The following is a 14,629-nucleotide window of genomic DNA, read 5'->3' on the forward strand; positions in this document are numbered from 1 at the left end:
GAAGTATACTCAACTCTGTTCCCATGGTTATAATGACCAATTTACCCATTACTAACTATTATACCCTCATGGTGCACAATCTAAAATTTTCTTCTTTGGATTGCTGTTTTCACCGGTTGTTGGGATCAATTTGTGCTTCCCTCCTGAAGTACCTGAGCTGCAAATATTTCTACAAGACTACTCAAAAATCACAGTGGTAATAAAACACCAAAAAAAAAAAAAAAACTTTTTACGTTGATCAATGGAAGTAATTTTCGTAATCCGTAATTTACATTGGCAATGTGATTGCACTATATTAAATTTCCACGGGATGCTACAATTCTTGAAATTCTCAAATTACTATCATCTATCTACCTTATGATTGGCTCAGTAATGGTTTCAGCAGATATTAAATTAGATGGCTCTCCAGCGGCTATTCGGTCAATGAAAGGCTTGATATTTTTTCATCTTATAAAGGTCCTTATTAGATCGGCCACCTATGAGAGTTACCACATTATGAGAATCCTATTTTTTAATATTTTACATACATTACATCTTAAAAATGATATATTATTATTTTCAAAGGTTTTTTCAAGTAATTATATAACAAAACATTCTATAACACCTCTTGAATATGCTGTCATTCATTGCAAAATATTGTACAATTTTATAGCACAAATGTAGTATAACATCACTGATCTGACAAAGCCTTTCTAATACTATCACTTTACTAGGAGCTGAGAATTCTGTTGCAGTAAAAAGAAACAAAATATTCCAATAAACTTGAAGAAAATCAAAATATCGCCAAGAAAAATTGATTAACAAAAGTTTAGTGATTGAAAATTCCCAACCAGGGAAAAGGAAAATACCTCATTATCAAATTCTTGTTATTTTGTCTTCTTTCTTCCTCCCTGATCCTTAAGAGAATAAGATCAATAGGTTGATTACGGGATAAGAAGAATAAACCCTTCATTAAACCAAAAGTAAGAAGAACAAAGGAAGGGATTTATTTAAACACACTGAAAACAATAGACTAAAAACCTTCGAAGAAAATTAAAAATAAAGACAGGAACAGCAGAAGAAGAAGCTTTCTTTTTTTGGGATGCCTGTATAGTAGAGATGAAGTAGTCATCAACAATTAAGGGAATCAAGACTGTTTTATAGTTTAATGTTCACGTGATTAGACACGTAATCAACTTGCCTTTGGGTTTAGTTTGTAGGCTATCAAAAGAGATTTGAGAGAGATTTGGTAAGTTCCTCTTATCCCATACACAAGTTCCATTAGCTTCCCCTTATCCTCTATCTAGGGAGTAATATATAGTAGGAATGGTACATGAATTGTTGCATGAAGGAAAGAAAAATAAAGACGAGTATCCATTTTGACTTTCAATCTGCAAATGCAAACCGTTCGACAGTGTAAACATAAAATATTAAAATCTCGTCGTCATTAGTGTAAACGACAATAGGATCAAGAACTGTATCTGTATTGCTAAGCAACATATTAACAGCTTTTGAGCAATAGGATGCTGAAAAGTAACTTGATCGGGCAGGAAAAAGAAACGTTAACCATTGGGCTTTGGTCCAGTTGCTAGAGACAGTCTCTTAGAATTTTTTTTCTCATGTACTGGATTAAGTAATTTGTTGTGTGAAAATAGTATTTAGCTACACTATATGAATTTTTATCCATAACATAATACTAAATTTTTATCCTTAATTCTTAATAAGTGTCTTTTTAGGAATTTTACTTCTGATTTCCAAATGGAAGCCTTTGTATGAAAACCTTAACATTCAGTGCTTATTAGAGGATGTAAAGCAATAGGTTTTCTATTTTGGAAAAAAGAGTTTGATTATTTATACATTCACATGAAAAAGAACTCTTAATATAGAAAATGTAACGCTAGTATAAAGTTGTATAATTATAGTCCTTACATTACATGTATCGGATGATAAAGGTATTTAGTGAATGTTCATTAGTTGTAATTGGGAAGAATGGAAAGTGAGAATAAAAAGTGATTGAAAGAGTCAACACCATCTCGCCCTTTTTGTACTTTTATCAATAGAGGTTTAAACAATACATTATTTTTATATTTTTTTACACTAATCTTTCTAATTTTACGTATTCATGAGGGGATACTTGTACGATATTTTTTTGGGATAATTTCAGAAACCTCCCCTTTCTCATAATATCACTCAGCTCCCCTGAGATTTTTAAAATCTCATTTACTTCTCTTAAATTGACATTTATTGTAACATTTTAGTCCCTTTGAAGGAAATGCAAGAAAGATAAAACTTTTATTACAGTACTATCTTTATGTTATCCTACTTATAAAGTTTCCAACAACAATAAAAAATACAATAAGGTTAACTTTTTATAACATGTGAATTTCTTCACTTAAACTATTTATTTTAGTTGTTTTGAAACAAAGCAAAATTTACACCTTGAAGAATTCACATATATGAAGAGATTATTTTAATTTTTCAATACAAGTTAAACAACATCATGTATTCAATGTAATTTCTAAGAAATTTTCTTGACTTTCATATAACTGTTTACGAAAGTTTTCAAGGTGTTAATTACACCAAAATCCTCCTAAGTGGTTGATTTTAACTAGATTTAAGTTATCCATGTCCTTTGCAATCTCACCATGATCTCGATATAGAGAAATATAGACCATTATCAGATAACAATTTTTTTTTTGTTCTAATCTACATGTTTTGGTTTAAAAATTTTATTTTGTTTTGATTTTTTGGTTGAATAGTTATTAAGAGTAAGGGTAATATTGTGGATTTGTGACATCTGATAAGAATATTTAGTCTTATCAAGTTGACACGAGAGACAAGTGAGATTTTAGAAACCTCAGAGGAGTTGAGTGATATTATGAGAAACCTCAGAGGAGGTTTCTGAAATCATCCCTATTTTTCTACTAAAGTTGCTGCTACTACGAAAATAATACACTAGAGAGATGTATGTATTATTGGACTATTTTTATATGGGGCAAAGAACGGTTTTAGGTTAGGTTTTTGTTTATTTTCAATTGTTTAAATTGAAGTAGGTTACAATGTAGGAAAAATTAGATTGTTGTATCTAAGAAGCAACATATTGAGACCTAATACATAAATAATACTATATAAGGGCGTGAATCGTTTGAAAAATAGCGATCTAATTCATGCCTCCTCTTATCATGTCATAATTACTTGAACGAAACTAATTATTTTATTTTTATGTTACATCGATGAAAGATGAATTTTGTTCATCTTCTATTTGAATTTAATGTTGGAAAGTATTTATAATTACTTAATTACACTTGGCGTAGAACCAATTGGTTATGAGGAAAACATCTTCTGCTACTAGAATAGTATTACCCTCAATTTAACGAGTGCGAGAGTTTCAGGTACTATCCTCATCCACCAAGCTTCACAAACAAACTGAAAACATAGCAGAACAGAAATGCATCCATAATGGTGAAGAAGTACTTGTAAATATCAATAGTGCAAGACCAGCTAAGTACTTGTAAAAATCAATAGTGCAAGACCAGATGTACAACCGCCTTTGTATTTCATCTAGGATAAAATGCACAGAAAGATTCTTCAGCTCTAGGCTACGATACTTGATTAGGCATTTCTCTGCTGTAACAGCTTCCCACTACTCTGCAGTCCAGTATTTCAATGGCCTTTTCAGACTTTAAATGAAGGATACTTTAAACCAAAAAAAGTTGCTTTCAATTGATAACAATTAACAAAATAACACCATCTCCTAGTGTCACCTTCATCGCCCAAGAATTAAATAAAGAAATATATGTGCTGCAAAGGGCATTCCAAGGGAAAGCAAAGTGGAGAAGAGTCAGATGATCTTTTCAAGAGAAAGAAAAATGAAAACCAAAATTAGTCGTATTTGTTTAGATATTACAAATCCAGAAATTTAATAGAATATTACACTGTGAAACTCCAAAAATATTAAAAGATAAAACACTTATTGTCCCAATATCATCTATGCATGCTTCCAATGCTTTTTTTCTCCCAGATCTGCTAATGAGCTGATTTAAATTCAGATGTTAAAGTGAGATCTAACGAGGTAGATCTAAAAGATTTCAGATCCGACAACCAAATATGCAAAAACTTAGATCTAATACAAAAAATAGCAAAAAAACTACAAAAGCTATCATTAGAAATCTCTAGGAGAGGAGAGAACTGTCACTCAAAATCCCTGAGAGAATAAACTCTCACTAGGAGACTCCATGAGAGGAGTGTAACATCTTTTGCTACTATAATAGCATTACCCTCAATTTGATGAGTACAAGAGTTTCAGATACTATCCTCATCCACCAAGCTTCACAAACAAACTGAAAAATGTAGAAAACAAATACGTCCATACAATGGTGAAGTACTTTTACATTTCGACATTGCAAGACAAGGTATATGACCAAGGATGAAATATGCAAAAAGATTCTTGAAGACCACAGGCTACGAGTCTTGATTAGGCACTTCTCTGCTGTAAAATTTTCCCACTACTCTGGAGTCCAGAATTTCAATGGCTTTCTCAGACTTTATGTTCTTAGGTGTCTTGTACTGGTTTAAAGAAGTTCCTTGAGAAACATAAAAGTCCATGAGCACATTGAATGAACCTTGTTTGACAACTCTTACTTCCAAAGGGCCAATGGTGTTGCTCTGATTCCTCAGCATCTTATATTGCAGATCCAAAGATTGTTCCACTAAACTACAGTACTTTTCCATTTTAACCTGATCAAGTACAGGAAAGTCATCATTGGATCTCAGTTGAAGCTCCCAAAAGAGTACATAGTGACCAGGAATAGAGGATGTATCAGCATAGCTACTGTAATCCAAAAGAAAGAACCCAAGTGGTTCAAGGAGATGCATTGCAATTGTAACTGCATTCTGGAGGACTTGTTCAGTTGTTTTGTCTGTGTCAATGCTCAAAACCACATTTCTCCTTTGTACAAATTTGAATTGGGGAGTGATATTGTGAAAACCTGTCACCAGGAGAATATCCCCCATTCTGTACCTGTATAAACCTGAAAGTACACGCTTCTATCAATATTCTAGATATTAGAGCGTTTGAGCTTCTAAATTCCCTAATCATCATTGTTTATGTTTATCAGGATAATAGATGCACGAAAAACCAGAATGCAGTACCTGTATCTGACAAATTTGAACATCAGAACAACTCTTGCACATTACATATTCATGGCCATTGCTAAGCAAAAACAAATGGAGATGCTTCCATTTTAGAACATGATAAATAGATTCAGATGGAAATCAGAAGACACCTTCTGGTGATAAGATGCAAACAGTTCAAGAGGGAATTTTGTGTCTGCAGAGTACTTCATGGGACAGACTAACAGAACTATAGTTCACGTCTACAGTATACCATATGCAATTAGGTCAATCAAAAGTATAGAGATCTTTTTTTAGATCAAAAGTACAGTGATCTTACCTGTGCAGGTCGTGACAAGAAGTTCGTAATGTTGGCCAATCTTAACATTAGCATGATCCACAGTGTGATCTTTCAAGTGAGCATCCTTGCTATTGGTGCAGTTTGGATCTTGATGATTGCCAATTGGTATGAACTCATAGTAAGCCATGTTTGGTATAATAGTATATGAGACATCTTAAGGACTGCATAATGGTTTCAAATTTATCCCAAAACATGCCTCTGAAGAAACATAGGCTGGTGAAACTACAGGTAACCTGCCTGTATAGAATTCAAGCGCGGGAATGTACTGTGCCATGGACCCAGTAATTATGGCCAGGACAAACTTAAATTATAAAACTAGAATTCTCCTTTTCTTCCACTACTTTATATTTTATTTATTATTGGTATATTGTCATCCAAATTGTAATTTGTTTAACAAAGATATATATAGGCTACCACCATGTTGTGTCAATATAACGTGTTTTCATGAAATTTTATAGAAATTTAGGAACATATTTGTTGTACATTTAATTTAATTCACATATTATTTTATTTTAAAAGCTCTAATTGTAACTACTTAAAACCCATTGGACCATAATGATCCAAACTTGAAACATTAGGGATTAGAAATACTAATTCAAAACTTTTGACTAGTGCCAATTTGATGTTAACTATTAGTTATGATGATTTTCCATTAGTTGTCCTAAAGCTGTCTAAAATCACGAATTTTGGGGAGTAAATTTATTTTTTGTGAAAATATTGGGGACTAATTTGGCATATAGTCTAAACATTGGGGACCAAAACTATATTTCTCCCAAATAGATAATCCCTTGTGTTATGAGATTATTAGATCTTCCCTTACCTAAATTTCCACATGTTTTACTTTCCATTATACGTATAAATTTCATTTGGTGGTCAACTGGGGAAGGAACTTTCTGAAATTGCTAAGCAATTGCATCATACAATTGACGACCCACGTGGTGGTGGTGAATTTGAAATTGGATTGATAAGGTTGATTGTCAAGACACAATTAGTTGCATTGAAGAGAAATATTCATTTTAATTTTGAATATTGTTGTATTACTGGTATTTATGAGAGTTGGTTCAGTTGGTAAGATTTGTTCACATTATCTAAATGAAAATTCAAATATAATTCTCGTTATCAGCAGTCTCTCATTAGCAAGTAATCTATAAGAACCACTATAAGGCGCTCCATATGACATGGAGGATTTCGAGGTGCTTCATATGACATATGGAGAATTTCCAGAAGAATTTGTCGTGCAATTTCCTAGCATTGTTTGTACCGATAAATACGTCATTAGCCTGCTTTGAATTGGAATAAGATAATATTTTTCTCCACCCAAACTTTATTATAACCAAAAAGAAATTAAGACTACATGCTTTTTTTGGTGTCCTATTAGGACTGGTTTAGATCAAACTAGTTGAAAACAATGGTCGTGTCTAGATTTGTTGCTCTGCTAATAACTTAGCGGAGCAAATACAACGAATTCATGTATGTTTCCACAATTAACGTGAACGTACTGATCTATAGAAGAAAGTTATACTGTTTTTAATGTGAATGAATTTAGGTTAATTAAAGTAGCCACATGCAATCAGGCTCAATTATAATTTAGCAGATCAAATAGTCAAAGCCATGAAATGAACTTTGGTTTATGTCAGTAGATAAAAAGACAGTTGTGCCATCAGAATTTCTAGCCTTGATAAGTTCACCCTTCTCATGCCTAGGGGTGCAATCAAGTCAAGCCGCTCGCAAGTAGTCAAAAGCTTGGCTTGAGTTCGAGCTACTCATTACATTCAATGAGTCGAGTTCGACCTCCAAAAATAAATATTCGAGTGCTCGACAAGCTTAATCGAGTTTTTATATTATATTTATATTATATATTTTGAGAAAAATTTATAGATTTAGTTTAAAACTCGAGCTCGAACTCGAGTAGGTCGGGCTTGATATTTAATCGAACTCAAAGAGTCGAGCTCGAGTTTAATTTTAGTTTATCGAGTTGAGCTCGAGTCCAAATTTATTTACTCGTTCGAGCTTGAGTCGCACTGATTCTGATCGAGTTCGAGCTCGAGTATGGTGCTACTCGAGCTCGACTCGGCTCGATAGTACCCTACTCATGCTATTGGATAAAAATAGCATTCTCCCATCGGAGGAGATATGTCATTTGAAAAAGTTAAATGCATGACCCCTGAGTTTTTACCCCTTGAAGTTTGCTAGTCTCAACTAAGCATTTTGACTCCAAAGGAGTATGCTCAACTCTGTTCTCATTGTCATAACGACCAATGTACCCATTACTAACTATTACACCTTGTCCGGAACGAATTGCCCTAACGGTGAATTTGCTATGGCAAATCTAGAAGTTAAGGAATGGGAGGCAGTTTGATGCTAAAGGAAGGGATCTGATGGCAGTAGTTCAGAAAGCTATATTGGAATGGAGGGAGTATCAGGAAGCTCAAGAAGCAGAAGGGGAATTAGTTCGATTTAAGAGTGGTGGAAAAGAGGAGCTGAGTGGCTGGAAGGAACCAAGTGAGGCGTGGATCAAGATTAACTCAGATGCAGCTGTTAACCAAAAAGAGGATAGAGCAGGATGGGGATTGATTGCAAGGACCTGGCAAAGGAAAATTGTGGGAGCTTGGGCAGTTCCAAATACAAGCTGCTCAAATCCCAAGCTAGAAGAAGCATTGGCTTTAAGAGCTGCCATGTTAGTGGCAAAAAGTCAGGGTTGGAGAAGAGTGGAGTTTGAGTCAGATTGTAAGCAAGTAATTGATGGAATAAATACAGAGGAAGATGATGCAGCCATTGCAACAGTGCTCTCAGATATTAAAAAACTAAAGTCCAGTTTTTATGAATGTTGTTTTTCCTTCACTAGAAGGATTAACAACTCTGTTAGTCATTGTTTGGCAAATTTTGCTATTAAATTGAAGGAAACTGCTGAATGGAAGTCTGACTTCCCAGCGTGGTTGCTTGAGTTGGTTCAAGCGGATTGTAAGGGCAGTTGCCCCAAAGGATGTAATCTGGATTTGTCTATGAATGAAACGTTGTCGTTTTGATTAAAAAAAAAAACTATTATACCCTGTCCGGGTGTAATAGCAACCAATCTGGGTATAGTTACATCCATGACATCTAAATCCAATAATTTTCTAAACTCTTCTAGTGGTGTGCCAACGAATTCAATTAGGGTGCCGTTTGATAAAACTAAATTTTAAAAATTGAAATCCGAAATCTGAATTCATTAAGTAAATAAATTGTTAAGTATTAAACATGATATATTTGGGTGTATTCCACATTATGTGATAAGTGTATACACTGTCAGTGTATATAAATTTACCCTATTTTTTAGAGCATGTTTTGATTAGAAAATTTAGTGTCATTTAGATGTTCTATTTTTTATTATCAAATGCATCACAATATATTATAATCTGAACTCATTAAATTTAAGTGCTGAATTGGGTTATTAAAGAACGCCTTAATTTTGCTAAATAATCCATGCACTTGTTACCCTCGTGCCATTCATACTTCAATTCCCACTTCCATTGTTTAGCTAGCCAACTCTTTATATGTTAAATTAGAGTGTAGTGTGGGATTTCCCGAGGTGCCTTGTCATTTAGCTCCAAACTCACGTTTGAGTCTGATTCTTTTTTTTTTTTTTGTCAAAAGTCATTCATTTATATCATCAATATCTTTGATACATATAGAGACATGTACATACTAGCTGGCAGCTGCCAGATAATCACTTTGTGCAGCCATAGAGGTCCACACAAGGAAGCTATTCTTCCACCTAGTTTCGTTAATAAGGTTAGTGGTGAATTTCGCCAAACCATGACTACATGTGTTGATTTCTCGCTTAACAAAGGAGAAAGTACAACGCCAAAAAGACCTACTTAATGTCCTGATATCTCTCAGGAAAATGTTGATGTCAGATAGGTCTTCACTCATGTGGTTTAATTTGTCAACCAAAACTTTGCAGTCCGAAAGTATCAAGATGGACGTCCAATTTTCCTTCAATGCTTTGAGCAAGGCAGTTCTGATAGCATGAGCTTCCAAGGTTGCAGCCTCTCCTCTTAATGAGGTTGGGATTGACCATGTTGAGATTAGACTGCCCTTATTATCTCTTATTGTCTCAAAGTTTTTAAACTATACATTTCAAAATATCCAAAAATTTACATTTTTCAAAAAAATTTTCTACAACTTCTACAGTAAGCTGCAGTAAAATTTTAAACAACCACCCAAAAAATTCACTTGTCAAATGAGGCCCATGTTATTTGTAGTTCCCAAGCTGACACAGAACCCATTCATCCAGTAACCCCTTTCATCTCTAATTAGTCCTCCTGTTCCAGCTTGTCCTAAACCATTGCTTGGTGCTACATCCACATTTAGTTTCACCTATCCAATTTGGGGCTTACTGCAATTGATAAACTTCAACTCCTTTTGTAATGCTCTATGATACTTGGTGAGAGATTCCTCACTGAATTCGGCATGGGCTATCACTATTTGAACATTGATTTTATCTTAATTGTAGTAATATAGGTTCCCAGCATACCAGGCGAAATAAAAAAAAGTTCTTGAATCAAACACCTGCCAATCTGCATCTTCTATCTCTATAATGTCATGTTGTTTTAAGTTCCAGTCAAGCCATTCTTCCAAATTTGGGTTCCTAAATTTCCCCCATCTACTTGATAGATTAGTTTCATCTATATTGTTGATATCCAGTCATAGCCTAGCAATCCATATTTATAATTATTGAATTAAATTTGACCAGCTTTTTTCTTTTTAATAAAACATCATCATAACATTAAATCTATACTAATGGCAATAATTATACCAATCATACATAGATACAAACAGATCTGAAAAACAAATACTTATCTAGAAAATCAATAGAATATTACACTGTAAAACCCCAAAAATATCAAAAGATAAAACCCTTATTGCCCCAATATCATCTATTGATGCTTCCAACTGTGTTGCTTCTTTTCTCCCAGACCTACTAATGAACTGATTTAAATTCAGATGTTAAAGTGAGATCTAATGAGGTAGATCTAAAAGATTTTAGGTCCAACAACCAAATAGGAGAAAACTTAGATATAATACAACAAATAGAATAAACTACAAAAGCTATCATTAGAAATCTCTAGGAGAGGAGAAAACATCACGAAAAATTCCTAAGAGAGAATAAACTCTCACTAGGAAACTCCATGAGAGGAGAATAACATCTTTTGCTACTAGAATAGCATTGCCCTCAATTTGATGAGTACAAGAGTTTCAGATACTGTCCTCATCCACCAAGCTTCACAAACAAACTGAAAAATAGTAGAACACAAATGCATCCATAAAATGGTGAATTACTTTTAAATTTTGACATTGCAAGACAAGGTATATGAATGCCTAGGATGAAATATGCAAAAAGATTCTTGAAGACCACAGGCTACGAGTCTTGATTAGGTACTTCTCTGCTGTAAAATTTTCCCACCACTCTGGAGTCCAGAATTTCAATGGCTTTCTCAGACTTTATGTTCTTAGGTGTCTTGTACTGGTTTAAAGAAGTTCCTCGAGAAACATAAAAGTCCACGAGCACGTTGAATGTTCCTTGTTTCACAACTCTAATTTCCAAAGGACCGATGGTACTGATGCTCTGATTCCTCAGCATCTTATATTCCAGGTCCAGAGATTGTTCCAGTAAACTACAGCATTTTTCCATTTTAACCTGATCAAGTTCAGGTATATCATCGTTTGATCTGAGTTGAAGCTCCCAAAAGAGTACATAGTGACCAGGAATAGAGGATGTATCAGCATAGCTACTGTAATCCAAAAGAAAGAACCCAAGTGGTTCAAGGATATGCATTGCAATTGTAACTGCATTCTGGAGGTCGTGTTCAGTTGTTTTATCTGTGTCAATGCTCAAAACCACATTTCTCCTTTGTACAAATTTGAATTGGGGAGTGGTATTGTGAAAACCTGTCACCAGGAGAATATCCCCCATTCTGTACCTGTATAAACCTGAAAGTACACGCTTCTATCAATATTCTAGATATCAGAGCGATTGAGCTTCTAAACTCCCTAATCATCATTGTTTATGTTTATCAGGATAATAGATGCACGAAAAACCAGAATGCAGTACCTATATCTGACAAATTTGAACATCAAAACAACTCTTGCACATTACATATTGTTAAGCAGAAACAAATGGAGATACTTCCATTTTAGAACATGATAAATAGATTCAGATGGAAATCAGAAGACACCTTCTGGTAATAAGATGCAAACAGTTCAAGAGGCAATTTTGTGTCTGCAGAGTACTTCATGGGACAGACTAACAGAATTATAGTTCACGTCTACAGTATACCATATGCAATTAGGTCAATCAAAAGTATAGAGATCTTTTTTCAGGTCAAAAGTATATAGATCTTACCGGTACAGGTCGTGACAAGAAGTTCGTAATGTTGGCCAATCTTAACATTAGCAAGATCCACAATGTGATCTTTCAAGTGAGCATCCTTGCTATTGGTGCAGTTTGGATCTTGATGATTACCAATTGGTATGAACTCATAGTAAGCCATGTTTGGTATAAAAGTATATGAGACATCATAAGGATTGCATAATGGTTTAAAATTTATCCCAAAACATGCCTCTGAAGAAACATAGGCTGGTGAAACTACAGGTAACCTTCCTGTATAGAATTCAAGCGCGGGAATGTACTGTGCCATGGACCCAGTAATTATGGCCTGGACATACTTGGTCCTTGGCCAGATCTTCTTAATTATTCCTTCCCAAGATTTTTCTTGGCACACAAGATCAATTGAATCGGCCAAATCTGGCATTTGTTTGCTCAAAATCAAGGAGACAGTCCTTTTGCATTTAGGGTCAGTGATCCAATCACTCATTTGTCCAGTTCTTATGTTGGAAGACATTTCTTGCCAATGTTCCTCAAAAAATTTGATTATCCTTTGCAAACCCGAGGCGAAAAATGTACCAATGCTTACTATCGCATCTCGCTGCACAAGGCCACAAAGTAATTGACTATACAAGCTCTGATTGGTATCTTCACACAATATAACCTCAGGATATCTGTCTTTTCTGTTCTTTATCTCGCTTGCTGTAGTTGTTCTTAAAACTAAGCCACCAGGAGTGTGGATATCCGGGTTGATAAGGACAAAGAACAGCGCTTTCCCATCGTTTAAGCCGTGGAGGTACCTTAGTTCAAAGCTATACATTTAGCACCTTTTATTTGACTCTCATAATTCTGCTGATGAAATAACAACTGTAAATTCATTGCATTAGTGAATTTACCTATTCTGAACAGTAGCAAGGAGACAAAAAAAGAAGGCCCTGCGCTCTCCCTCTTCAGCAGTTTTTGGAATCCACTTTTGCTTCCCACCTGAAGTGCCCGAGCTGCCAACGAAGTTGATGTTTTCAGTTAAGAAAAACAAGAAATTCATGAAAACGAATAGAAATAACTCGCTCTTCAGCACTATTGACTTTACTCTCACTCCATTTAGGAGTTTCCTTTAATCTATTTACAATAAATCAAAGAAACTGATTTACCTGATCATTAGCTCAGTAATGGATTCATTAGTTAAAATCCGAGATGGCTCTCCATCCAGTGCAATTCGATCGATGTAAATCTTGATATCTTCATAATCTACCACAGGAATTTTATTCTTGAATAGTCCCTTATCAGAGTGACCATTAAGAAAACTTTTCAAGTAATCGGTGCTTGCATTTTTAGTTAAAATCTCCTCCAGGACCTGTTCTTGTATATGACCAGCATTGCTGGTTATATCCTCCAAAATCCTCGAACCAGCTTCAGTATCTCTTGGATCAAAGGTTGGCAGCATTCTGGTAAAGAAAAGAAATGCAGAATCTGAGTTTGGGGATGGGAAATATACAGGGAAACTAATTACTGAATAAGCACGCTCAACTACATTGTCTTGAGAAAAAGATTTACGCCATGGTTAAGCCGTTTTAAACCCATTGGCCAGGTGATCCGTCCTATCATCCTCATTCCCTTCTCCTAGATGCCTAGTTAGTTTGCTGTATGTACCATTGTAAATTTGTAATGGTGTAAACAGAAAAACTCATTGAGTTGCTTGGTCTCCTTATGCTATGTTCATCACTTGCACAATCCAAAATTGCCAAATGATCGAGCTCTTATGGATCTATATCCATGCTTGAGTTCAGTCAAAATTGAACTCAAATCGAGTTCGAGTAATTTGAGTTGCTATACGAATTGAGTAGGTTCTCCATGTAATATTCCTTATTTAGCTTATAGAGTTTTTATGTATATTTTGTCGAGCAAGCTCAATCTTGAGCTTCAGCTCGTCCTCATAATTTTCTTGAGTCAAACTCAAGCATGAACACATGATATTCATTGAAATTGAGCTCGGACTCAACCACAAATTAATTTTCTTTGATCTTGAGCTCTAGTACCTTAATATTTGGGCTTGATTTGGCTAATAATACCCCTAGAGAGGTGATCCAAAATTTAAATGAATAGCACATTTCTATACATAAAAGGAAGCTTATTCGTATGCATTATCCAAAATATGGCAAAAATATACTAGATACCAGTTGTATTCTGCAATATAATTAATAGGGCAAATTATACTTTACCCCCTATGATTTAATGCTTTTCCATGTAACCCTTCTATAGTTTCCAAAGCTATGCATAAACCCTTATGTTGGGACTAAAGTTTCAAAGTGACAAAAATGGTACTCTATAAGGGAACCAACTCATAGGGCTGAAAAATGAGCTAACCTATTCGATACTCGAATCGAGTTCGCTTGGTAAGAGCTCGTTCAAGTTTGGTTAACCAACTAGTCAAGCCAAATTTGAATAGTTTTTTATGTTCGATAACATACAAACTCTATAAAAAATTCGTTCAAACTCGGTTTGGCAAATAAATAAGTCAAATTTGAACAAAATTTCAAGCTTGTTAAAATAATCAAACAAACTTGAACATAAGGGTTTTCAACTTGATTAGATTCGTTTATATCCCTATCAACTGAAATGTTGAGATTATCCTCATCTAGAAACTAAAATGTCTGAAATGGCCAAAGTATGAAAACACAAAATGCATGACATTTTAGTCCCTTATGGTTTAGTGTTTTTCCACATAACTACCTTTTGTTTTTAAAATCTATACATTTTAGTACCTCAATATTTGGGCTTGATTTGGCTAATAACACCCGTAGAGAGGTGAT

General features: G+C 34.6%; 3 protein-coding genes across 3 annotated transcripts; 1 reads left to right on the plus strand and 2 right to left on the minus strand.

The window, feature by feature from the left end:
* Positions 1–4,115: 4,115 nt before the first annotated feature.
* LOC113712008 (indole-3-acetic acid-amido synthetase GH3.17-like) lies at positions 4,116–5,739 on the minus strand. The gene is made up of 2 exons (XM_027235285.2): positions 5,432–5,739; positions 4,116–5,009 (listed from the first exon to the last, which is right to left on the minus strand). Exons 1-2 carry the CDS (start codon positions 5,577–5,579, stop codon positions 4,441–4,443), a joined length of 717 nt encoding a protein of 238 aa, XP_027091086.2. The 5' UTR covers positions 5,580–5,739; the 3' UTR covers positions 4,116–4,440.
* A 2,091-nt stretch (positions 5,740–7,830) lies between these two features.
* On the plus strand, positions 7,831–8,478 carry LOC113711324 (uncharacterized). Its single transcript, XM_027234487.1, has one exon. The coding sequence runs from the start codon at positions 7,831–7,833 to the stop codon at positions 8,476–8,478; it is 648 nt and encodes a 215-aa protein (XP_027090288.1).
* Positions 8,479–10,642: 2,164 nt separating this feature from the next.
* LOC113712009 (indole-3-acetic acid-amido synthetase GH3.17-like) lies at positions 10,643–13,314 on the minus strand. The gene is made up of 4 exons (XM_027235286.2): positions 12,971–13,314; positions 12,716–12,817; positions 11,838–12,619; positions 10,643–11,425 (listed from the first exon to the last, which is right to left on the minus strand). The coding sequence occupies exons 1-4, from the start codon at positions 13,261–13,263 to the stop codon at positions 10,854–10,856; spliced, it is 1,749 nt and encodes a 582-aa protein (XP_027091087.2). The 5' UTR covers positions 13,264–13,314; the 3' UTR covers positions 10,643–10,853.
* Between the last annotated feature and the right edge of the window lie 1,315 nt (positions 13,315–14,629).

This window comes from Coffea arabica, chromosome 10e (assembly GCF_036785885.1).
Source record: "Coffea arabica cultivar ET-39 chromosome 10e, Coffea Arabica ET-39 HiFi, whole genome shotgun sequence".
Lineage (NCBI taxonomy): Eukaryota > Viridiplantae > Streptophyta > Magnoliopsida > Gentianales > Rubiaceae > Coffea > Coffea arabica.